This window comes from Trichechus manatus, unplaced genomic scaffold (assembly GCF_000243295.1).
Source record: "Trichechus manatus latirostris isolate Lorelei unplaced genomic scaffold, TriManLat1.0 scaffold00113, whole genome shotgun sequence".
Lineage (NCBI taxonomy): Eukaryota > Metazoa > Chordata > Mammalia > Sirenia > Trichechidae > Trichechus > Trichechus manatus.
In genome coordinates this window covers 3367845-3393105 of record NW_004444049.1, presented here as the reverse complement: position 1 = coordinate 3393105, position 25261 = coordinate 3367845, and the positions used below count along the sequence as shown (strand labels likewise).

Here is a 25261-nt window from a genome sequence, read left to right as displayed (position 1 = left end):
GGCAAACCCTGCGTTTAGATCCCTTCTCGATTCTAAAGTGGCTTTCCAGCCCCAGCCATCATTTTATGACATGGGATCCACATCCTACCTTTGTGATCCTGGGAGATGACCCAGCCTCCCTGGGCTTCAGTTCCCTCATCGGAACAGCGGACAAGGATAGCACCCACTTCCTGTGTGGGCTTGTCAGGAGGAGGCCCGAGGATGGTGAGGCCAGACTGTAGGCGAGCCGAGCTTGAATTTGAACTTGGAACTGGAGCCAGACAGGCAGCCAGTCCAATTTGACGCCAGGAAAGCAATTCTTCCCTGAAAGTTTGGAATCAGAAATGGACTCCGAGGCTGGGGTGCCAGGAGGAGCGGGGAGGGCTGAAGGGGAGCCTCGTCACGTGGCTGGGCAGGTGAGGGGGCGGGGAAGGCGGTGGACAGTGAGGGCGGCTCCTGGTGCTGGGGTTGTGGGGGACAAAGGCCAGCGTTGGGCTGGGAGGGGCGCTGGGTTGGGGGCTGGGCCCGGCTGCGTCAGAGCTGCCCAGACTCCAGTGGCACATCCAGAATCCCGGGCCCCCAGACCCATCCAACCAGAGTGTCCATGTGAAAGGACAGGGTGGGGGAGGCAGTGGGCTGAGAGGATTCATGGGCTCCAGGGGAGGGGGGAGGCCATGAACAGCCAGGTTGGGGAACTGCTGGAGCACCCAGAAACTTCTCAAGATTTGAAGCCAGAGCCTTAGGGTACAAGTCACGGGTTTCAAGGGCCTCACTCTGGGCCTCAGACATTTTATGCTTCACGGAGTTGCATATGAAGATGTTTTTGTGACACGCTTCCTTTTTTTTTCCTGATTTTGGACAGATGCAAGCAAGCTCAGTGCAGGGGTTGGATCCATCCCCGCCGGAAGGGTTGGTGTGGTGGTGATGCTGGAGTCCTCATGAATGAGAGGTTCCCAGGGGTGCACAGACATCCCCTAGAAGTAAAGGACGGGTTCTTGTTCTGCTGCTTGTCACCCATATGTCACCTGCACTGCTGGTAGTGTCGCCCCTCCGAGCTGCATTTTCTCCTTTGTAAGATGGGGAGGGAAGAATAACTTCTTCCCTGCGTGGCTGGGCAGAGTCCCCAGTTGTTGCAAACGGTTAATGCGCTCAGCTGCTAACCGAAAGGGTGGAGGTTCGAGTCCACCCACAGATGTCTCAGAAGAAAGGCCTGGCGATCTACTTCTGAAAAACCAGCCTATGGAGCACAGTTCTACTCTGACACACACGGGGTTGCCGTGAGTCGGAGTTGACTTGAGGGCCACCGGTATATGGTACCGTTGGGGCAATTAGACGAGAGGCCGTGTGTCAAGTGCTTTTCACGACGCCTGCGTGGAGTAAACCCACCACATAGACTAGACATGACGCTTCCCGCTTGCGGCTCTATTCGGACTGAATGGTGTCCCCCAAAAAGAGATGTTGAAGTCCTGACCTCTGTTCCTGTGAGCAGGACTTTGAGGAAATAGGGTGTGTCTTTGAAGATATTATCAATTAAGTCATGCTGGAGTAGGGTGGGTTCAAGCCCCAATCCCTCCTGAATGGCATCTTACCAAGAGGAGAGAATGGACATAGAGGGACATACATGGGGAAGGCAGATGCCACGTGACGACAGAGGCTGATGGCGTCTACGAACAGCAGAGGACGCCGTGAGAGACTGGGACAGAGGCATGGGACGCTTCTCCCTGAGACCCCCCAGAAGGAATCGACTTGGCCGACATCTTGATTTGGACTCCTAGCCTCCAGAACTGTGAGACAGTGCACCCGTTCTCTAAGCTCCCCCATGGTGTTTCATTACGGCAGCCCCTGGAGGCCGAGACAGGTTCCCTTCCTCGTCCTGGGGTTGGAGTGTCTCAGGTCCAGGAGCCCCTTGGGTGTCTTCCTGCTGAATTTCCTCCCCTGCTCAGGTCCTGTGGGTGGCAGTGACATTGTTGGCTCGGGTATGATGTTCCCTGTCCCCAGCCCCGTGAGTGAGGACCCTGTAAGTTCTGAGCAGGGAGTTGTAAAAGCGAACAGCCCCCTCACACTAAGCTCTGCCCGGGGCGTGGTGAGACACAGGGATACCGCTTTGCTGAGAGACTCTTGTTGCAGGCACAGCGGCCCTTCCTGGGTCGGGCACAACCACACGTGCCCCACGCTGTCCAGCCGGGGCCTCCCAGGCCTCGGTGCGAACAAACAGCGGCCTGGCCGCCTCCTGTTGTCTCCACCCCTCCGCGCAGCCTTGCGCCTGGCGGTGCACAGCTGGCTTTGGTTTGCCCCATGTTTTTCCAATTATGTGGAATGGGCTAAAAACAGGAGTAGCGGGGCCTTATTTGGGAGTTACCACTGTGGGGGATCGGCCGCCCTTGGGAGCCTGCTGCTTCCCTTGGGCCTCTCAGCATCTAGCTCCTTCTGGAACGTGACCCCCGTTGTTTTGACTTTTGCCGCTCGTGTTGGGCAGAACGACAGCCCTCGTCGTTGGGGGGCCTTTGTGCTGGGGGTGTAAGGGGCGTGTGCCCCCTGTTCTGTGGGTAACGAATGGCTTTGCTGGGGAACTCATTGATCCTCCAGCCACAGGGCTGTGGCCAGACTGTGTGGTTTACAGTCGCTCAAGGGCTGGCCAGGTTGGGCCCCAGGTCCCTGTGTCTCCTAACGCCAGTCCTTTCCAGAGGTGGTCGTGGCCGAGCATCCGGGCGGCAGCAGGCGCAGACTTGGTGATTTACGCCTTCTGTGCCTTGCCAAGCAGTTGTTTTCACAGATGTTCGTCGGGCGGGCGGGTGGGGCGGCAGGGGAACAGAGGGGTCCAGTGTTGGGGTCTGATGGCAGACTGACAACTGGGGTGGACGTCTCCAAGCCCATCATATCCATCCGTCTGTCCGGCGGATTAGCCGAGGAGGTAGCGGTGCTGTGACGCGGGCCGGGAATAAGGGGGCATTTGTTCGGAGCCTGGCTGTCTTGTCACTTATCAGGGAGGTAGTCAAAGGGAAGAGAAAGGAGGCCCTTGTGGGACTGAGTCCTGCCACCAGGCTGAGATTGGCGTTGACTTTGCAAACAGAAGGCAGCTGCTGTTCTCTGCCACGGACTGAATTTGTAATAGCCGGGAGAGCAGATTGCACAGCCTGGAAATGGTGTGCGGGCCCAGCCGGCGTGCTCTTCGCACTGAGGGGTCATTTGCAGACAGTGAAATGCACAGAGTTTCAAGTGAACCTTTTTTTTTATTTTAAGGGGAGCAGAAACATGGCCTTCTGGACAGTGTTTATTTCATTTTTAAATTTTATTTATTTTGTTGTTGAGAGTATATGCAGCAGAGCATACACCAGTCCAACAGTTTGTCCATGTGCAATCCAGGGACAGTGATTCCGTTCTTCGAGTTGTGCAAACATTCTCACCCTCCTTCTCCGAGTTGTTCCTCCCCCGTTAACATAAACTCACTGACCCCCAAACTTCCTACCTCATCTTCCGAGTTACTGTTGTCAGTTGGATCCCATATAGATAGTTCTTAAAAGTGCATGATGCTCAAGGCAGATATTTTTTACTAGTTGAGCTAAGCTGTTGTTTGGTTTTAAGAAGACTTCAGGGGATATTTTTGGTTTAAGGTTTAAAGATGATCTCAGGGCAATTGCTGTGGGGTTCATCCAGCCTCCATGGCTCTAAGTGGACGTTTTGATTAGTTCTGACAGTGATGCATGTCACATCACCACCACCCCGATACGGGTGTAGAACATTCCCGCTGCCCAGACCTTCCACTGCCCATTTGCAGCCAGCCCACCCCACCCCCACTCTGCAGAGGTGACCAGTGTCCTGACTCATCACCCCGGGTTCATTTTTCCAGTTCCGGAATGTGGTGGAAATAGAACCACACACCATGTGCTCTCGTGTCTCATCCTGAGTACTAACTTGTAGAGCTACTGATCTAGAAAGAGGACACGTCGTGTTCGTAGAGAGAGGAACTGGCCTTCTGGGGCCAGGGTGAGACCGGGCGGCCACCTCCTGGGTGTGCTTACGAGGGCCCTGTTTCTGCTGCTGGCTGAAGTGCAGTGCACCCTCCCACTGGTACTGTCTCCCTGAGCCTGTCTGGTGTCCCCCTGGCTTCTGCATCCCAAGCCCAGCTCCAGCCTGGCCCACACCTGCCCTGGAGCTCGGAAGGCTCCCTTTTGTCTCGGGAGTCAAATTCTGGGCTTTCAGGGTGCGGAGCCCCAGGCCACCCGGCCACTAGCCCCGCAGAGGGAAGCCTTGCAAACCCGACTCCTGGCTCCAGCTCCGCCTGGCTCGTGCGTGCCCCCTGCTCCTCTGATCCTCGCTGGATCTGGTGATGGCCCAGACTCCTCGGCCCCCCAACCTCAGCCGGCTGTGAGTTTATCATCAAGCGCGACTCGGCTTCCTTTCCTGCTGTCTTCCTTTACTTGCTGGTGACCTTGTGTGTACAGAGTAGACCTGCTGCATAGGGTTTCCAAGGCCGTGACCTTGCAGAAGCAGGTGGCCAGGCCTGTCTTCCAAGGTCCCTCTGAGTGGCTGCCCACCTTGTAACTTGCCCAAACGAAAACTTTACATTTCATTCGCACGGTTCTGCCTCTTGAGAGGCCTCCTCGGCCTGGTGACTGTAGACTTCTGGGCACATCTCTGCTCATAGTTGTGGGACAGGATCCCAGGAGTGAGTGTTTAATGCCCTAGGGAGGGTGGAGGGCTGGGGCTGGGGTCTCAGGCTCCGGAGCTCAGGGGCTTTGTCCCAGAATCCTCACTGTTCTGCCGGGGGAACTTCTCCACCCCGAGCCTTATACGTGAGGAAACAAGTGTTGAGAGGTCAAGCTGCTTGTCCAAGGTCACTCAGTGAGGAAATGGGGCTGGCGGCCAAATCCGGCACACTAACCACAGCACTGCACTGCCTTTTAGTGAGTGGCTGCTCAGGGGTTTTTGTGGGGGTGGCACTGGGAATGGGGAGTCTCTGGGTAGTGCAAACAGTGAATGCACTCGGCTGCTAACCAAAAGGTTGGAAGTTCAAGTCCACCCAGAGGTGCCTCGGAAGAAAAGCCTGGTGATCTACATCCAAAAAGTCAGCCATTGAAAATCCTATTTGGAGCACAGTTCTACTCTGACACACATGGGGTGACCAAGAGTTAGGGTTGACTGAACGGCAACTAGTGGTGGTGGATATATATGTAGGAGACTGGTACCAAACCAAACCCATTGCCGTCGAGTTGATTCTGATTCACAGTGACCCTACAGAACAGGGTAGAACTGCCCCATAGAGTTTTCAAGGAGCAGCTGGTGGATTTGAACTCCCGACCTTTTGGTTCGCAGACTGAGCTCTTAACCACTGCACCACCAGGGCTCTAGCCTGGTGGTGGTGGATATAAATGTAGGAGCCAGGGTCACAAAAGTAGTTTGTGTTTGGCCGCTAACCTAAAGGTTGGCGGTTCAAATCCACCCAGTGGCTCCGTGGAAGAAATGCCTGGGGATCTACTATTGAAAAATCAGAACATTAGGGTTACTCTGACACACGTGGGGTTGCCGTGAGTCAGCGTTGACTTGACAGTAGCTGGTGGTGGGGAGACAGGCAGTGGAGAACCGTGTGAGGGGGCCCACACCTGGGCTGGGAGAGGAAGCCACTCGGGCTGCCCCAGGCCTCTGGCCAAAGCAGTGACTCCCCTTTTTAGAGCTGAGCCAACGGAGGCTCAGATTCCAGGCTGGGACGCCTGCTGGCCGGCTGCTTCCAAAAAGCTGCAGCTCTCACACTCACCAGAGGCTGGGGTGGGGCCCTGCAGGGGGACAGCTGTTGGGGCCTCAGCTTGTGGACGGAGCCAGCGCCAGGTCTGGCCCATTCCTCTGTGCCTGTGACCCTGCGGTCATTCGACGCGGCTTCCTGGGCCAGCGTGATGGACTGTGGCCTCGGGGTTTATCCAACCACTCACCCCGGGGGGCAGTAGAGAAACTTAATCAATCGCTAAAAAACAAAAAAAGCCCGGCCTCCTGCCAGCCACGAAGCTGCCCAGCCAGGCTGCTGATGGCGTTTAGTGCTAGGAGCGCCGTCGGCCTGCACTGGGACCGGCCTGCTACATGGCTCTGGGCTGGGAGGGGCCCGGTTCAGCTCTGCTTCCTGTGGGGGCAGCTCAGGGTGGCCTGGGGCTGGAAGGGACTCCAGAGCTGGGGGCCGAGCTCAGGTAGCATCAGGGAGGCCGTTGGAGATGTCAGGTTCTCAGCCTCGACCTCCAGCAAGAAAGAACTCTGGAGAATGGAGTTGTTGTGGAGTGGGGCACCGGGGAGGGAGCCTCTGGCTTGGCCGGCTCTTTCCTGGGGCGCTGGTGGCCTCAGAGCTGCAGTTGGCTCAGCCCGGGAGGGTTGTAATGTCCACTGTCCACTGGGAACCACGGCCCCGCCATTCTTAGCTCGTGGGCGGTATCAGAACAGGTTCTTTTGGCGACGGCTGTAGTTTGCTTGCTGTTGTTGATAGTCGCTGTTGCGTGGACTCTCACTCATGGTGACCCTGTATGTGTCAGAGTAGAACTGTGCTCCATAGGGTTTTCAAGGCTGTGACCTATTGGAAGCAGATCTCCAGGCCTTTCTTCTGAGGCACCTCTGGGTGGGTTCGAACCGCCAACCGTTCGGCTAGTAGTTGAGCCACCCAGGGACGCCGTAGTTTGCTAATCCCTGTATAAAAAGTGTGTGCGACTTTTATAATATTTAAAAGTAACTTACAAGTGCTACGGCCACCAGGCCAAGGGGACCTCCTGAGAGACAGAAATGTCCAAGTGAAAGGTCAAGTCCATGCCCTGGGATGTGCTGTTCTTCCTTGTCGTGAAACATGCCCTGTCCCCACGTTGGGGCAGAGGGGACTAACCGTGATGACCCTTCCGTCCTTCCGTGCCGGGCCACGCCCTGCCAGCAGGGCCCCAGCCTCCTGGGCTCTGCCCTGGTCCCCCATGGGTCACCCAGAGCGTTCCTGGGGCTGGAAGTGGGGCCTCCTCCCCCACCCCTTCCTTCTCCTACTGTTCTTCCCCTTGGCATGGCTCAAAACCCAGAAACCCCAAAATCACAGTCTGCACGTCCCAGCCTTGGATGGAGGGGTGGGTAGGTCTTTGTGTCCCCAAGTCGCCCCGGGAAGATGCTCCTGCCCCAGGCCCCTGACCCGCTGCCCTGCCTAGGCTGAGGTCTTCCGAGGAGACACCTACTCACTTTTTAAAGTCTCGTTTTTATCGTTATAAAGTAACGTTTATATTCGCTGTAGAAAAGAAAATATTATAAAAAAATAATGAAGAAAAACCACCCATAATTTTGCCACCAGAGGTAGCCGCTGTTAGCATTTTGATGTGTTTCTTACGCATCTTTTTACCATGCGTGTATTTAAGTATATTCTTACAGAGCTTGCTCATCTTATGAGTGCGCTGTCGCGTCCGACTTCTCCCATTTTGTGACTGTTTCCTTCATCGGTAGCTCTTCCCCATGAACCTGGTATTCAGTGCCTGCCTCATAACCTGTAACCAGAACGCCTTAACTCACTGAAACGTTTTGGGTTGTTTTCAAGGTTCATCCCTGTCATTAGCGTGCATCACTTAATTTACTTTTAAATATTACAAAAGCCATTCATACTTTTTATACAGGGGTTAGCAAACCACGGAGTCCCTGGGTGACTCAAATGACTAAGTGCTCAACTGCTAGCTGAAAGATTGGCAGCTCAAACCGACCCAGAGGCACCTCAGAAGAAAGACCTGGCAATCCACTGCTGGAAAAATCAGCCCGTGGAAATCTGACGGAGCACAGTTGTATTCTGCGCACACGGGGTCGCCGTGAGTCGGGATTGACTCTGCAGCAACAAGCAACAATGACAAGCAAACTACATACAGCCCCCTGGCCAGGTGGGCCTGTTTTCATACTGCCCACGAACTGAGAATGACTTCTCCATTTTTCAATGGTTGGAAAAAATAAGAGAGGAATAGTTTTATGACATGTGAAAATGATATGAAATTCAGTTTTCTGTGTCCATAAAGAGAGTTCCACTAGAACACAGCCGTACTCATTCCTTTACATGGTGTCTAAAGGGCCTGTGTTGTTGTTTTTTTTTTTTTTTTGGAACGACAGCATTCAGTAGCTGCCGCAGAAATTGCATGGCCACAAGGCCGAAAACATCTGCTCTCTGCCCTTTACAGAAGAAGTTTTGCCGACCCCTGTTTGAGAACCAGAAGGAAGAACATGGATCTCCCAAGATAACCGAGTTTGCTATCTGAGTGTATTTCCTTCCCGGCTTTTGTTGAAGGGTGTCGCTCTATTTGTCTTCCTGGTTGTGATCCTGTTGTACACGCTGCGTGCTATTGCAGTGAGGCTTCCTTGAAGACAGGGCTGGACTCCGAGCGGCCCCAGAGTCGCGCAGGCAGTAGGCACTCAGGGAAGAGCTGTGCTCTGTGGGATGGCTCAGGGTTCTTGGTCAGACCACCAGGCTGCAGACCAGCTCTGGTGCTCTCCAGCCTCTGGGCTTTTGTCTGCGCTGTTTCCTCCCCTAACCATGCCTGGTACACTTGCTTTTGCTTGTGTTCCATCTAGAACCTTCCTTCTCAACCTCTGCTCCCAGCCCTCTGTGCTGGCCTCATCTGTATAGTGCTGGGCCTGGTGCAGAGATGGTGCGCGGTGATGTGGGTAACTGGGTCTGGGCGGAGGTTGGCAGGGAGGTGCCACACTGGACGCGTCTACTACGCGAGGACGTCCCTCACCTCTGCTGGGCAGGCTGCATCCCCTCGGCCCGTGGCCAGGGCTACCCTTCTTTCCTGCGTGTGTGCATGCTGCTGGGAGGAAGGAGAGAGGTCAGGAGCTGGCCGGGCAGAGCTCCAGGGATTGTAGCCGGAGCTGGGACGGTTTCACTTTCTCTGGCAACTGGCAATGCCGCTGGGCGGGCCATTTGTTTAAATAGCCTGAAAGGAAACCATTTGGCCAAGCTTTTTAGTTTCTAAACAGTTTACTCCCCTGGTGGTTAAACAAACTCCCAACCAGGCTCTGCGGCCCGTTCCAGGGACAGGGCTGGCCCCTCTGCCACACTGCCCTGCACACCCCCTGCGCTGCACCCGGGGCTGCCCTCAGACCTCACTGCAAACAGGACTTCTTGGAGGCTGAGTGTGGCTCCTGCAGCCTGGCCCTGGGCAGAGGCCACAGCCCTGGATGGGTCAGCGAGAGGCCTGGGTGCTCTCCCCTGCAGCCTGGTCTCTGGGTTTTTCTCCAAGGAGCTGAAATAATAAAACCCTCACAAGCCCTGCAGCCCCAGGGGTATCAGAGACCGCCCCCCTTGGAGTCAACTGATGCCTGCAGCCACCAGGACTTCATTTTAAGGAATGCTGATGTGGGGTGCCTGGTTGGTGAGGGTCTGTGGAGACTCTGCAATGACCTGATTATTGCTGGGCCAGGGCGGGCGTGCTAAGCCCCTGATGGCTCTGGGCATGTTTGGGACCCTGCTGGCATCTTCCACGAGGTGACAGTCACATGAATCCCAGGGGCTCCTGGAGCTGGAGGCTAGACCTCTTCCCGACCCCCATTTCAATTCCGTATGCCCCGTTTAGCCCAAACTCCTTCGTGGCACTGATTACAGTGTGCATTATCTAATCATTGACAGCTTTGCTCACTTAGGTCTCTGCCCTTGATCCCGGGAACGCCATGAGGGCAGATTCTGCTGCTCCACCCCCAGCATCTGGTACAGGCCTCACCTAAAGTAGCTGCCCAGAAAGAGATTGGTGGGAGGACTGGGCCAGCCAGGCGCCAGGCGGGACGCGCGCCTCCCGCAACACCAGGGATGCAGCTGTTTGCGGAACCCGATTTCTTATTTCCCACTGGTTGCTGTGTGCCCTGGTCTGGGCGCTTGACCTCTCTGTGCGTCAGGCTCCTCATCAGTCAAACGGGACGTGCTCAGACTTCGTGGGGTTGGAGTGAGGGTTGTGTTGTTTAGGTGACTGCTCCGAGGATGATGGGAACAGGGACAGGGCAGAACAGGCTCTGATGTGCTTTGGAACTGAGCATCAACTCCCTTGGGGCCTGGAGTTTTCTGCAGGATTGTGGTGGAAACGCTGGTTGGGTTCTCTTGGGGCTCGACATACACGGTGGGGCTGTCCCTGGGCTGGGCTTGAGAACCCAGCAGCTTCTGTGGAAGGTTTTGTGCCTGCTCCCTTGGCGGGAGCCTGGAAAGGGACCTTCCTGCCATACCCTGGGGGGCTTCCCCATGCACCCCATGGCCGTGGACTAAGCTGGAGCCCTTGCTGGGGTTCGGTTTATGGTCCCCTTGATGCCAGAACAGACATCATTCCAGAGGGTCGGGGACCTGCCCAAGGCCACACAGTGGGGGAGAGCCAGGAGGTTTCGGCCTTGAATTCTCGTCCTTGGAGGTGGCGCTGCCTCTTGCCAGTCTTGCTTAGCACCTGCTCTGGGTCGGGTTGTGCTGAGGGCTGCAGAGAGGGAGGGCATGTACCAGGCCCGCTGTGAGCCTGTAAGGGTGGTGTTGCTGAGGGGCACTCAGCCGATCCACTGCAGGAGGGGAGGCCAGGAGGACGTCCTGGAGGAGGAGGTGGGTGATCTGCACCTTGAAGGCTGGTCGGATGTCCACAGAACATTTTGGTAGGGGAACCCAGAAGGAGAAAATCTCAGGATCCGTTCCCTCCTTGACGGAGCCGGCATTTACATGAACCCTTCTAACAATCTGAATTCGGATCGTGGAGGTTTCCATGTAGTCGGTACTTGGGATGCCTTCCGAGTGCTGGCTGGCACCCCACTTTCCCCACTTGCCTGCCTCAGTTTCCCCTGCTGTGGACTCCTGAAGCCGTTGCTGTCGCGTGTACGCCCTCTAGTGGCGGAATAGGATATGAACACCAGGGCTTGGAGCAGGAAAGTTACAGCCCTTACTTAAAATGCAGGACACGGGACCCCTGGCTCCCTAGCGCTTCTGCCCTTGTCAGGAAGCAGGCACCCAGTGCAGGAGGCTGTCTGTTGTCTGAGGGCCCAGCTCAGCCGGGCGCTGCAGAGGCTGGGCCTGGCAGCCTGGGTACGAGGGAGGCCCTGTCCCCACTCCCCGCTGCGTGACCTCAGGTGGCCCTGGCCCCCTCTGGGCCTCTCATCCAGCCAGGCACGTGGCCCAGAGCACTGGAAGTGGCCTCTGTCCTTGACCTCCTCAGTTCTGTGGGTCTTTGAGACCAGAAAGGGCCCGAACACAGGAGCAGATGATAAGACAGCTCGGGGCAGGGGAATTATATCCCATTCCAGGTAGCCTCAGGAGACATCAGGGTTGGGGACCCACCTCCCAGGGAGTGAGCACCCCGGGGTGCTGACTGCAGGGGGCACTGCAGGCAACTTCTGCCGGACTTTTTGATAAATCCCAACTGGCAGATCCAGGAAGGTGAGAATACTGATACCTCAGCTGGCAGAGCTCTCTCCCTTCTCTGAGCATCACTCAGGCCCCGGGGGTCGTGACATGTGGGGAGGGTCATGGGGATTCTGCAGCCCCTTTGTCCCAGGATCCAGGGATCCAAGAGGCCGTTCATTGGAGGGTGGGGGAGAAGCGAATGGGCCAGCGGCATCTCCATTCCCCCTGCAGCTGGTGGGTGTTGCAGAACCTGAGGAGGGCACATGGAATTTGTGAACTGTTGGGCTGGAGGCCCAGCTCCGGCGGGAGGTCTCCCTTCGCTTCCTCGGCTGCCCAGACGCTGTGCGGTAGCTCAGAGCCTGGGAGCTGGGCTGAGCTGTGGATGGAACCCGTGTTGTGCCTCTGTGCTGACTGGGGGCCACCAGCCTGCTTTGGCGTCGGGGCAGAGATGGCCTTCTGTGGGCATTCAACATCGGAGGTCCTGCGGGGGCTGGTAGATGTTGCCTTCCTCAGAAGGGCTTTTTTTTTTTTTTTTTTTTTTTTTGCTTGAGACCAGAACCTTCCAAGCTTCCTTCTGTGTCTTGGCTCTGTCCAGGCCTGGCTGCAGGGACATCCCTGGAGGGCCGGCTCTCCCTCTCACACCTACCCAAGTGTGGCTCTGGCCCCCATCTGCCCACACCGCGCGGCCTCAGAGCTTCCTGACGGGCAGGCTCACTCCAGGGCAGGGCAGAGACCCAGGACTTGGGGCTGTGGGATGTGGTTCTGAAATGTGGTTTGCAGAGGTAATGGGCACTGCCTGCTCCCCTGCCTGTCAGACCCCACTGAGAGGCCAGACCTTGTTGTGTGGGATTCTCTGGTATGTTGTGATGGCTCAGCTCTGGGGTGGCTGTGGAGGAGCACTGTCCCAGGAGTCGGGCCGGGGTGTCATCCCGGCTGGGGCCAGAGCACGTGGCCTGGGACACGTCTCTCATCTTGTTGCCTGGAGTCTCACATGGCCCTGAAACTCCCTGTTGGTGCTTGGCGTCCTGTAGCTCAAAGCGCCTGGGGGTCTCTGCAGGCCGGGATGTCCCATCTTGTGCTTCATGAGTGTCTGAGCAGCAGGTGAAGAAGTAAGTCACCTGACGCAGCCCCGGCCCTGCTCTGGGGGCTGGGTGACAAAGAGGAAGGCTGGAGCACCTCCTCCTGGTGCACCCATTCTGCTGGGGAGACGCCCCTGTGTGTGGAATCTGGCCGTGTGACACATGCAGTGATAGATGTGAAGTGGCCTTGTTGGGGGTGGGCAGAGGGGAGGGAGGGGGCGTCTGAGCTGAGCTACCAAGGCAAGCAAGTATAAGGCAGGGCAGTTGGGGGCCGTGAGGAGGTGGGCATGGAGCCCTGGAGCCCGGGCATGGAGCCCTGGAGCCCGGGCAGACTTGTGCTTGTAGCTGGCTTGTGGCCCAGAGGGGACCTAGCAGGTGAGAAGGGGTCGTATCTGACGGTGAGGCAGCTCTTGTGAAGTGGCTGAAGCCAGGTGGCTGTGTGACTTTCAGCTGGTTGCTTAGCCTCTCTGTGCTTAACTGCTTTTAACCTTATCTGTAAAAGGGGGATGAAAGCTGTACCTTCCTCATAGCTCTCCTGAGGATGGACTGCGTAGCAGGAGCTCCGTGAGCGTGGCTGAGCGGTGTCTGTTGTTCCACGGAACCCCTGGGGCCTGGCCAGCAGCCTCCCTGCCGCGCCTTCTGTGCCTGTGCAGGCCTCTGACCACTGCGCCTGTCTCCCCAGGGGCCGAGGAGGTGCTGCTGCTGGCCCGACGGACAGACCTACGGAGGATCTCGCTGGACACGCCGGACTTCACGGACATTGTGCTGCAGGTGGACGACATCCGGCACGCCATTGCTATCGACTATGACCCGCTGGAGGGCTACGTCTACTGGACGGACGACGAGGTGCGGGCCATCCGCAGGGCCTACCTGGACGGCTCGGGCGCACAGACGCTGGTCAGCACTGAGATCAACGACCCCGACGGCATTGCGGTCGACTGGGTGGCCCGCAACCTCTACTGGACCGACACGGGCACCGACCGCATTGAGGTGACACGCCTCAATGGCACCTCCCGCAAGATCCTGGTGTCCGAGGACCTGGATGAGCCACGTGCCATTGTGCTGCACCCCGTGATGGGGTAAGGCTGGGCGGGCAGGTGGACGGAGGCCTCCCGACAGGGCGGGGGCTGTGTCTCAGTTCTCTAGTGCCACTGTGTAGCAGAAATACCACAAGGGGGTGGCTTTAGTGAACAGAAATTTTTTTTCTCACAGTTAAGGAAGCTAGAAGTCCAAATTCAGGGTGCCAGCTCTAGGGAAAGGCTTTCTCTCTCTCTGTCTCTCTCTCTCTCTCTCTCTCTGTCTCTGTCTCTCTCTGTCTCTCTCTGTCTCTCTGTCTCTGTCTCTCTGTCTCTCTCTGTGTCTCTGTCTCTCTGTCTCTGTCTCTCTCTGTCTCTCTGTCTCTCTGTGTCTCTCTCTCTCTGTGTCTCTCTCTCCGTCTCTCTCTGTCTCTCTCTGTTTCTCTCTCTCTCTCTCTCTGTGTTCCTTGGCAGTCACGTGGCATATCTTCCCCTCCATTTGTGCTTTCTTATTGCTTGCTTAATCTGCTCTTTTTTATAAAAAGATTGACTTAAAACACCCACTACGCTAATGCTGCCTTGCTAACATAACGAAGAAAACTCTCTTCCCAGACGGAATTATAACCACAGTCTAGGGGTTAGGATTTACAGCACATATTTCTGGGTGACACAGTTCAGTCCATAACAGGCTAGCAGCTAAACAGACACGAGAGAGAACGTTCTCGTGTGACAAGCAAGGAGGGCCCTGCCCCGGAGTTCTGGTTCAGGAGGGCTGGGCTGGGCCCCAAGACCCTGAATTTCTAACAAGCTCCCAGGTGCTGCTGCTGGTCCTTGGACCAGACTTTGAAAAGCATTGACACAGACTGTTGTGCAAGTACATAGAAAACTCTAGAAACCTTGGATGCTTTGTTTCTTTCCCTGGGGCTACAATTTCCTCATCTGTAAAATAATATAATAGCAGCGGTAGTGTTGGCCTCGTGGCACCTACCACGAGCTGAGCACTGTTCGCAGTGAATCTTTTCATCCACACGTCACCCCAGGAGGTAGGTACAGTTGAGAAAGCCGAAGCCCAGAGAGGTTAAGTGACTGGCCCAGGTCACACAGCCAGGAGGTGGCAGAGCTGGTTCCAACTTTCCATGTTAGAATTCTACCCCGTGTGATGGAGGAAAGCTGGGGGATGGGGAAAGGGTGCTCTTCCCAAGCTGAGGATACAGCAGAGAATGAGACCACGGAGCCCACCGTTTATCTCTGCTTCCTCTCCAGCCTCATGTATTGGACGGACTGGGGTGAAAATCCCAAAATCGAGTGTGCCAACCTCGACGGACAGGAGCGGCATGTCCTAGTGAACACCTCCCTTGGGTGGCCCAACGGCCTGGCCCTAGACCTGCAGGAGGGAAAGCTGTACTGGGGGGATGCCAAGACAGACAAGATCGAGGTGAGTTGTCCACGGGTGTTGCTTTGGGCCGAGGGCAGTGTCACTTTAGGGAACCATTGGATAAAGGTCATGGGCCTAGCACTGCCCAGCTGTCTTCAGACTGTACTGGGCTGCAGGCCCGAGGGCTACACAGCCCGGGACATATATCAGGACATATATCACTGTCAGCCTCTGCTGCTGGGGCAAATGGAACCCTTGAACAAGTAATGTGTTATAAGAGATTTCTGGCAAAAAGGTGTCAAGAAGGTCTCTACCAGAGTTAATAGCATTGAGCAACATCTGTTTCATGGTTTTGACGACGTACTATGCTATGTCAGACGTTATCCTTGGAGGATGCTAGGCAAAGGGTACATGGGACCCTCTGTACTATTCTTGCAATTTCTTGTGAGTCTTAAACTATTTCAAAATACAAAATGATAATAACATTTAGAAACTCATGCATCCACCACCCCAGTGTATGACATAAAACATTGTCAGTATCATCAAAGCCTATTCTAAATTTGGTGATTTATTCCCAAGAATTTAAAAACATTTCTTTACTACATGAATGTAACCCTGAGCGATATGTGGTCTCGTTCGGCATATGTTTATATAATTTAAGTGGTAGCATATTGGATGCATTCTTTGGTAACTCGCTTTTGCTCACTCATGGAGCCTCGTCGTTGTTAGTTGCCATCAGGTTGCCTTCAACTCATGGTGACCTAATGTGTAACAGAATGAAATGTTGCCCAGTCTTGCATCATCCTCGTGGTTGTTTGTATGTTTGAGTTCATTGGTCTGTTCTGAGTTAATTTATAGTGCATGGTGTGAGGTAGGGATCCAACTTCACTCTTGTATACAGATATCCAGTTGTCCTAGTCCCATTTGTTGAAGATCCATAGCTGTTGGTATGTTTGAGTTCATTGATCCGTTCTGAGTTAACTTTCATACATGGTGTGAGGTAGGGATCCAACTTCAGTCTTTTGCATGCAGATATCCAGTTGTCCTAGCCCCATTTGTTGAAGATCCATATGTTGTCACTAGTTGCCGTCAAGTTGATTCCAGCTTGTGGTGACCCTATATGATGTTTTAATTTTGGGTTTTGTGTCTGAGTGTGATAATTATTTCATCGGAAAAGAGAATCTTTGTGTGTGGTTTCAAAGGTTTGCCTAGGCTGTTGAGATTCATCTTGTGTGTGTGGCTCATATCTCTTTACCTGACCGAGTCAGTGGGAATGTCAGATTCACTGTAAGGAAGGGCCACGCCTGGTGACTGTCTGGGGCGCAGCTGCTGGTCCCACCCTGGGGAGCCCAGCTGAGGGGGGTTCTTATTTCAGATGTCTTCCACCTCACAGCTATTAATGTGCAAGCTCCATGATGCCCTGGCCAGGGAAGCAGGTGTCTGCCCTACTTGCCCCTCTTCTCTGCCATGACTTAGGCCCCCTGGGCCCCAGTGTGGAGGGTGAGCTGGCTGGGCACAGTGGGGCAGAGGATGGAATCCCAAGGCTCAGAGAGTGCTAGGCTGGCACTAGCGTTTCTTTGGCATCTGGTTTGACCATTTCGTTGTCTATGGACGTACTTCTTGGTTCTCATTTCCTTTCCTGAAAAACGAGGGTCTGGGAACTCCTAGAGTGGGGGTTGAAAACTCCATCCCACCACCTGTTTTTGTACTGCTCGCGAGCTAAGAGTGGTTTTTACGTCTTTGTTGTTGTTGTTTGCTGTCGTGGAGCTCGCCCCTGACTCATGGTGCCCCATGCACAACGGAACGAAATGGTGCCTAGTCTTGCACCAGCCCCATGATCTGCTGCAGATTGGACCGTTGTGATCCATGGGGTGTTTTAAATGGTTGGAAAAAACTTCAAAAGAAGAATATTTCATGGCATTTGGAAAATGGTATGAAATTCAAATTTCTGTGTTTTATAAATAAAGTTTTATTGGAAGACAGCTTTTCAATATTGATGAATAAAGTTTTATTGGAACACAGCCATGCTTCCTCGTTTACATGTGCTCTATGGCTGCTTTCATATTACAGACACTGGATGACCACAAGCCTCAAATATTTACTGTCTGGCCTTTTACAGAGAAAGCTTGCTGACCACTGTCATAGAAAATCCACATCCAAGTTCTCTCCTGGCTCCAGTATTCTTGGGGGTCCCAAGTTTGAGTCTCTTATTTTGGATTTGTTGCCCTCCCAGGTGTCAGGACGGGCACCTTCTCTTTACCTCCTCCTCACCCTGAGGAAGAGACAAGGTTCAGTTCAGGAATTTTCTGAAAGGTTCAGGAAGGGTGGAGGCCCCTGAGCCAGGCCAGTGGGGACCTGGAATATTGAAGTGTGTGCGTGTTGCCGGTAGACAGACCTCATTGGTCCCGCCCTGGGATTTGGTAAAAGCCTGGAGTTACTTTCACCAGATCTGTTGGATTTGGTCAAGGTGTGCAGAGAGTTGTCGCAGAAGGACGAATTGGAATAATGCGTTTTTCCCACGTGTTGGAGCAGCTGAGAATAGCTTGTTGCAGTCGTGATGGTTTTTCCAGGTTGGTGAGCCAGCAAATTGCTTGATGGGTCTGGTGATGGTGTGGTAAGCAGTGGGGGTGGGGAGTGGTTTCTGAGTCGCTTTTGAGGCTTGGGATGAACATAGTGCTGATTCTGAGGGTGCTGTGTCTCCTCTTCCATCTGAGGCCCCTGAGGGACAGCCATGCTGTGGGCACAGGCTGACCTGCCCTGGGAGGGACGGCTGGGCACCTCCGCTCACTTTGTTCCAGGGCATCCGGGGGAGGCAGCTGAGTGGGGGGAGCCGAGGAGTGGGGAGGGCAGCTGGGGGGGAGCTGAGGGGCAGAGCCAAGGAGAGGGGAGGGCAGCCGGGGGAGACAGCTGAAATGGGGGAGCTGAGGAGAGGGGAGGGCAGCCAAGGGGGGACAGCTGAGGGGAGCCGAGGGCAGTGAGGTGGGGGCAGCCGAGGGGAGGGGAGCTGGGGGGGCAGCTCAGGGAGGGGAGGGCAGCCGAAGAGAGGGGAGTGGCTGCGGACCAGCGCCCCGTAAGCCTCATTTCCTGTGGGCTCATCTTCATCCTTCTTGAGCAAGACCGGAAAAATTTGCTCCCTCACCTCAGTTCAGTTTAACGCTGCTTACTTACTAATGCTGGAAATTTAGTTACTAAAGAAAACTAAGAAAATATGGAAAAGGAGAAAGAAGAGAAAAATCCCAGGAAGGAAGAGCGATGCCGTTTCGGTGTACGGGCGGTCCTTGGGTTAGGAACAAGGTCGGTCCTTGACTGTGTCTTTAAGAATTTGTAGCTAAGTCGGAACAGATGCGTATGATTCTTGTTCAGCCTTTTTTTTTTAAGCGCGTGAGGAGCCCTGGTGGCTCAGTGGTTAAGTGCTCGGCTGCTGACCAAAAGGTTGGCAGTTTAAGTCCATCAGCTGCTCCTTGGAAACCCTATGGGGCAGTTCTACTCTGTCATACGGGGTTGCTACGAGTCAGAATCGACTCCACGCAGTGGGTTTGGTTTTTTGTTTTAGTGCGAGAAACAGGGCTTCCAACCAGTTTGTTCCGGCTGGAACCTCTGCTGAGAATTTGCATTTCTAACAAGTTCCTGGACGATGCTAATGCTGATCCTTAGGGACCAATTCTGAAAAGCACTAGTAGAGCAGTGGTTCTCAAAATTTATTATACATAAGAATCACCTGGGGACCTTGATAAACTGGATTCTGATTCAGTATCTTTGGGGTGGAAATGCAAATTCTCAGCAGGGGTTCTAACCTGAACGAACCCGGGTTTGAAGCCCTGGCAAGAAAAGGCTCGAAGCCTCTTCAGCAATGTAAAAGCTGCACCCTCAGCTGGTGAGGGGGATTGTGATGAAGAATTTGTTTCGAGTTGGGGTTGGTTCAGTCGTTTCAAAGTGAGGGCAACTTTACATAACATTGAAGGGCAAGTTGTCTGTAATTCCGGCTTTCATAACCTGGGCGGGGACTTACTGTGTTAGAGTATTTTCTAGGTGTGGATTTTCTTTATTTCCATCATATTAGCATACCGCGTGGACAGTCCCCTCCCCACCCCCTGGTTATTCTGAGAAGTCCAAGGAAGGGGTCTGAGGCCTGGTCTGAGCTGGATCCCCGCCTCCACCAGGCTGTGCATTCCTGGAGACACCGTTTAACTTCTCCGACCCTCGCTTCCTCGGTGGCAAATCCAGGGTGTGGGTTTTCTGTTGATTGGGTGTTCGGTATTCACACCCAGCGTGTTCGCATCACCTTTGTATGCCTGCTGTTGGGAGAATAGAAGGGGAACAGGAATCCTGGACCGATTGAGGGCGAGGGGCTGTGGAGAGTTAACCCATCACCTGGCATTTACTGCGAGCCTGAACCTCAGGAGGGGCCAGGAGGTCGGCACAGAATTGGTACAGCCGGGTGGCTGCCGTCCAGGTGAGGCGACACTCCCCAGCTCGTGGCACAGGGCTCGCCAATCCAGCGTTTTCACCTGGGCTTCCCAGAGACCCACCTCGGGGGAACTTTAAACAGCCCATACCTGGGCCCTGGGCCTTCCGATGCTCATTTATTTACCTGTCCAGGTTGGGGCCCTGGCCTTGGTTAAGTTTCCCGGATGACTTCAGCCCCAGGTGTCTACTTTCCTCAGTTAAAGGGGAGAAGCTGAGGTCTCTGCAGGTGCAGGGACCTGCCCAAGGATGCAGAGGACCTGGGATGGGGCTGCGGGGAGCTGCCTTCGCCGTCCCTGTCAACCTAGCAGCTCTGTCTACTGTCCAGCCACCGGGGACCGAAGCCTTTTCTGCTAAATGGGCATGCGGTCTGTCTTGCGTTTCTGCTGTCTGCCTGCTCACACTGCCCACGGGGGACTTGCAGCTTTTCTGATGAGTCTGGCTGCGGAAGGCCTGCCGAGGCGTGCCTTCGATTGCATCTGCCTCTTTCATCCGTTCTGAGAGCGTAGAGTTTGGAGGTTGCTTTTTTGTCGAGTGTTCCTTTAAACGTGAGCTTATCCAGGACCACCTCTCATCGGAAACACACCGTGGCCTGCGTGTCTTCGTGTGTCCCAGTGCATTAAGGCATTTTTTGTTTGATGCTATTTTTCTCCTCTGCGGCTTTTGTGGTCATTGTTTTTAACCAGCAGTGGCTCTTCAAGAACAAGGTTGAGCTTTTACACCTCAGAGGGAGCAGCCAAGAGTGCGTGTGGTGGTGGGAAGCCTCTTAGACAGACTCAGGCTTGGAACACAGAGAACCCTCGGGGGATGCACATGTCTAAAAGAATAAAGAACAGACGTGGAAACACACAAGTACGGAAGAGCAGGAATATACCACGGAATGATAATGCTTCCATTTCAAGATAGCGGTTTCCAAGGAGCCCTGGTGGTGCAGTGGGCAAGTGCTCTACTGCTAACCCAAAAATTGGTTTAAACCCACCAGTGGCTCTGCGGGAGAAAGACCTGGCGATCTGCTCCTGTAAAGATGACAGCCAGGAAAACCCTACGGGGCAGTTCTGCTCTGTCACGTAGGGGCACCATGAGTCAGAATGGACTCGGTGACTCCCAACAACAACACCATAACCAGTAATGTAAGAATGGTTTTCTGACTGTCTGTCGCTCCTTCCTCCACGTGTCTGTCCGTCTGTCGTACCATGGTGGCTTGTGTGTTGCTGTGACGCTGGAAGCTGTGCCACCGGTATTTCAAATATCAGCAGGGTCACCCATGGTGGACAGGTTTCAGTGGAGCTTCAACAAACATATGCAGCATTGGAGGTGCTCACTTGGCTATGCCAAGAAATTTGGAAGACAGCTACCTGGCTAATTGACTGGAAGAGATCTGTATTTGTGCCCATTTCAAAGAAAGGTTATCCAACAGAATGCAGAAATTATCAGACATGCATGTAAAATTTTGCTGGAGATCATTCAAAAGCAGTTGCGGGAGTACCTTGACAGGGAACTGTCAGAAATTCAGGCTGGATTCAGAAGAGAACGTGGGACAAGGGAGATCATTGCTGATGTCAGATAGATCTTGGCTGAAAGCAGAGAATACCAGAAAGATGTTTACCTGTGTTTTATTGACTATGCAAAGGCATTCAACTGTGTGGATCATATAACAAATTATGGATAACCTTGCAAAGAATGGGAATTCCAGAACACTTAATTATGCTCATGAGGGACCTGTACACAGATCAAGAGACAGTCGTTCGAACAGAACAAGGGGATACTGTGTGGTTTAAAATCAGGTGTGTGTCAGGGTTGTATCCTTTCACTATACTTACTCAATCTGTATGCTGAGCAAATAATCTGAGAAGCTGGACTATATGAAGAAGAACACAGCATCAGGATTGGAGGCAGACTCATTCACAACCTGCAATACGCAGATGATACAATTTTGCTTGCTGAAAGCAAAGAGGACTTGAAGCACTTAGTGATGAAAATCAAAGACTCCAGCCTTCAGGATGGATTACACCTCAACAAAAAGAAAACAAAAATCCTCACAACTGGAGGAATAAGCAACATCATGATTAAACGGGGAAAAGATTAAAGTTATCAAGGATTTCATTTTACTTGGATCCAAAATCAACACCCATGGAAGCAGCGGTCAAGAAATCAAATGATGTATTGCATTTGGCAAATCTGCCAAAGTCCTCTTCAAAGAGTTAAAAAGTAAAGATGTCAGTTTGAGGACTAATGTGTGCCTGATCCAAGCCGTGGTATTTTCAGTCACCTCATACGCATGTGAGAAATGGAAAATGAGTAAGGAAGACTGAAGAAGAATTGATGCCTTTGAATTATGGTGTTGGCAAAGAATATTGAATATACAACGGATTGCCAGAAGAACGGCCAGAATTCTGTCTCGGAAGAGGTACAGCCAGGATGTTCTTGGAAGCGAGGATGGCAGGATTACATCTTAGTACTTTGGGCATGTTATCATGAGGGATCAGTCCCTGGAGAAGGACATCATGTGTGGTAAAGTAGAGGGTGAGCGAAAAAAAGGAAGATCCTCAACGAGATGGATTGACACAGTGGCTGTAGCAATGGGCTCAAACATAGCAACGCTTGTGAGGATGGCGCAGGACTGGGCAGGGTTTCTTTCTGTTGTACATGGGGTCGCTATGAGTCGGAACCGACTTGACGGCACGTAACAACAACACCACCAAAATTGCTCCTTCACAAACCACCTCAACACTTAGTGGCTTAAAAAAAAAAAAGGAGTAATCAAGGTAACTGTTTCATCTTGAGGAGACTTTAACTATGTCTGTCAGATTTTATTCCTAAAAATGAGAGGTATCTTAAATGTGACAAAATATTAACATCTATTCAGTCTTTATGGTATGTATGTATCTGTTATATTATCTGTATTTTTTTGTATGTTTGGAACACTTTACAATGAAAAATAAACATTTTTCTTTCCTAATATCAGAAGAAATAACATACAGAGCACTGAAGGAAAGATAGTTTTAAGTTATAAAAAGAGAAAGCGTAACACGAAATACTGTCATAAGTCTAGGCCAAACATATCTATCATATTAGTAAGTAGAAATAAGCTAAATTATTTATTAAAAGAAAAAGACTGCTATTTTGAATTACAAAGCAAAACGAAAAGTAAAAAGCAAACTGGGAAAATAATCCCGGAGAATATTTAGAAGAAAAATAAAAAAGAAGTGCCCTCAAAGTTCATCTGGTCCTTGTTGTGTGCCCTCGAGTCGATTCCAGCTCACGTTGTTGTTGTTAGGTGCCGTCGAGTTGCTTCCGACTCATAGTGACCCTATGTACAGCAGAATGAAAGACTGCCTGGGTCTGTGCCATCCTCACAATCACTGCTGTGTTTGAGCCTGTTGTTGCAGCTGCTGTATCAGTCCATCTTGTCGAGGGTCTTCCTCTTTTTTGCCGACCCTCTACTTTACCAAGCATGGTGTCCTTCTTCCAGGGACTGGTCCTTCCTGATTACATGCCCAAAGTACGTGAGATGAAATCTCGCCATCCTCACTTTTAAGGAGCATTCTGGCTGTACTTCTTCTAAGATAGATTTGTTCATTCTTCTGGCAGTCCATGGTATATTCAATATTCTTCACCAACACCATAATTCAAAGGCATCAACAGAGAAGAACTGCCCCATAGGGTTTCCTAGGCTGTAATCTTTATGGAAGCAGATTGCCCAGTCTTTTCTCCTGCAGAGCCACTCGTGGGTTCAAACCACCAGCCTTTTGGTTAGCAGTCAAGTGCTTGACCATTGTGCCACCAGGGCTCCTCTGCCTGCTCCTTACTGAGCAAGAATTAATCTGCAGAGATGTGAAGAAATTTGCCCCAGGTCCTACAGTGAGTTAGCAGTCCAGCCTTTCCTCTGTGTTGTGAATACCAACCCTGGACTCCCTATGCTATACCCAGGGCAGACATTGCTAATCAATCCCAGAACTCCTTCCTGTGGAGCCCAGCCCTGGTCCAAGACTCATACCTCAGTACTCCAAGCTGCCTCTACTAGTCGATTGGCGATGATAAGGGAGAGGACATGTGTTTGCCTTGCCTGTTCTGAGCCAAGCTGCCCATCTCAGCATAATATCCACACCCAGATAGGGGAGGCTGTGGAGAAGGGCCCTGTCACTACTCTGTCAGCCAAGATGGCAAGTGTCATAATGAAACTTCTATTTATCCAGCACCCCCAATGAGCCATGGCACCTGGTGTTTTATAGCAGGCTGGCAAAGTACAGACAAAACCAAGGCACCTGGGGGTGACCCATGCGGTTTCGGGCCACTCAGGACGAGGTTGTTCAGACGCGGTGCTCTCTGGAGTGACGGTCGAGGTCATCCAGGTCTGTGTCTCTGCTGTTTGCAGGTGATCGATGTGGATGGGACAAAGAGGCGGACGCTGCTGGAGGACAAGCTCCCGCACATCTTCGGGTTCACGCTGCTGGGAGACTTCATCTATTGGACCGACTGGCAGAGGCGGAGCATCGAGCGGGTGCACAAGGTCAAGGCGAGCCGTGACGTCATCATCGACCAGCTGCCCGACCTGATGGGGCTCAAAGCCGTGAACGTGGCCAAAGTCATCGGTGAGTCTGGGGGGACCATGAGGTACTGACTGGGCGTACTGGCTGGGGAGGGAGGAAGTGATGGGCCTGTGGTCCATGAGCAGCCCCGTTGGGCCAATCCTGGGGACAGAAGTGTCCAGCCAGGGGTGCCCCACTCTGGGAACCGGAAGGGGAAAGGAGAGCTGGGACAGGAAATAGTAACTATCTGGTTAAGGACAGATGGAATGAGGTAGGATATTGATCACTTACTGTGAAGTCAGCTTGGTGTTACTTGCCGTAGAGTCAACTCCGACTCACGGCGACCTGGTTTATAACAGAGTGAAATGTTGTCCGGTCCTGTGCCATCTTCATCACTGGTGGTGTGTTTGAGCCCGTTGTTGCCGCCATTGTGTCAATCCATCTCACTGAGGGTCTCCCTCATTTTTGCTCACCCTCTACTTCACCAAACACAATGTCCTTTTCTAGTGATCGGTCTTCCCTGATTATGTGTCCAAAGTAAGCGAGCTGGAGTCGCCATCCTTGCTTCAAAAGAGCTTTCCAGTTGTATTTCTTCTGGCAATCCATGGTATACTCATTCTTCACCAACACCACAATGGAATGCATCAATTGATGGACGACATCGATTTCTTCTTCATTCCTCGTGATGTTGTTTCTCAGTTCGGTTTTGAGGGATGTTGACTAGGTAGTGGTTATTGACTAGAACTCCTGCAAGTAGTTGCGATAATGGCTAACATTTGTTGAGTGCCTGCTGTGTGCCAGGCCCAGGGCTCAGTACCTTGTGTGCCTTAACTTGACCTTACACACTTAGATGACAGTTCTTACTGGGGAGAGTGAGGCAGAGGCCCACAGCTAACGGGTGGCTGAGCTAGGACTCCCATCGGGAGTGTGAATCTGCTGTGATTGTTGTCCAGTGTGGCGAGGCTTGGACCCACAAATACACACCTTTCATCTCAACACCAGGATTTGTGCAGAAGCTCACTTAGGAATTATTTCTTTAATGCTATGATTTGTCTCTGTCTGAAAAGGATTCAAAATTCAGGTTGACAAGCTACATGGGAGAAAGCAGGGTCTGGGGGTGTTGAGGAGGCTGACTGTGAGCCCCAGGAGGGCAGGGAGGCCTAGGACAGGGCCTGCACATAGGAGACGCTCAGTGAAGCTTTGCTGGATAAATGAATGAGTGAGACACCCCTTATTTAGCTCTGGTACAGGTCAGATGGCTATAGCTGTAATGATTTAGGGACAAAACAAAAAAAAAAAAGCACCCACTGCCCTCAAGTCAATTCCAACTCACAGTGACCCCGTAGGACAGAGTAGAACTGCCCCATAGGGTTTTCAAGGAGTGGCTGGTGGATTCAGACTGTTGGCCTCTTGATTAACAGCCAAGCTCTTACCCATTGTGCCACCAGGGCTCTGATGTAGGGATACCTGGCTTTAAAATG

At 52.9% G+C, this 25261-nt stretch overlaps 1 protein-coding gene across 1 annotated transcript in view; it reads left to right on the top strand.

The window, feature by feature from the left end:
- LRP5 (LDL receptor related protein 5) overlaps nt 1-25261 on the top strand; it is a 101194-nt gene that overhangs the window by 29578 nt on the left and 46355 nt on the right. The window contains exons 8-10 of the mRNA XM_004383888.1: nt 13079-13475; nt 14676-14847; nt 23627-23843. Coding sequence (XP_004383945.1) covers nt 13079-13475; nt 14676-14847; nt 23627-23843 — 786 coding nt within the window. The remainder of the gene's footprint in view (nt 1-13078; nt 13476-14675; nt 14848-23626; nt 23844-25261) is intronic.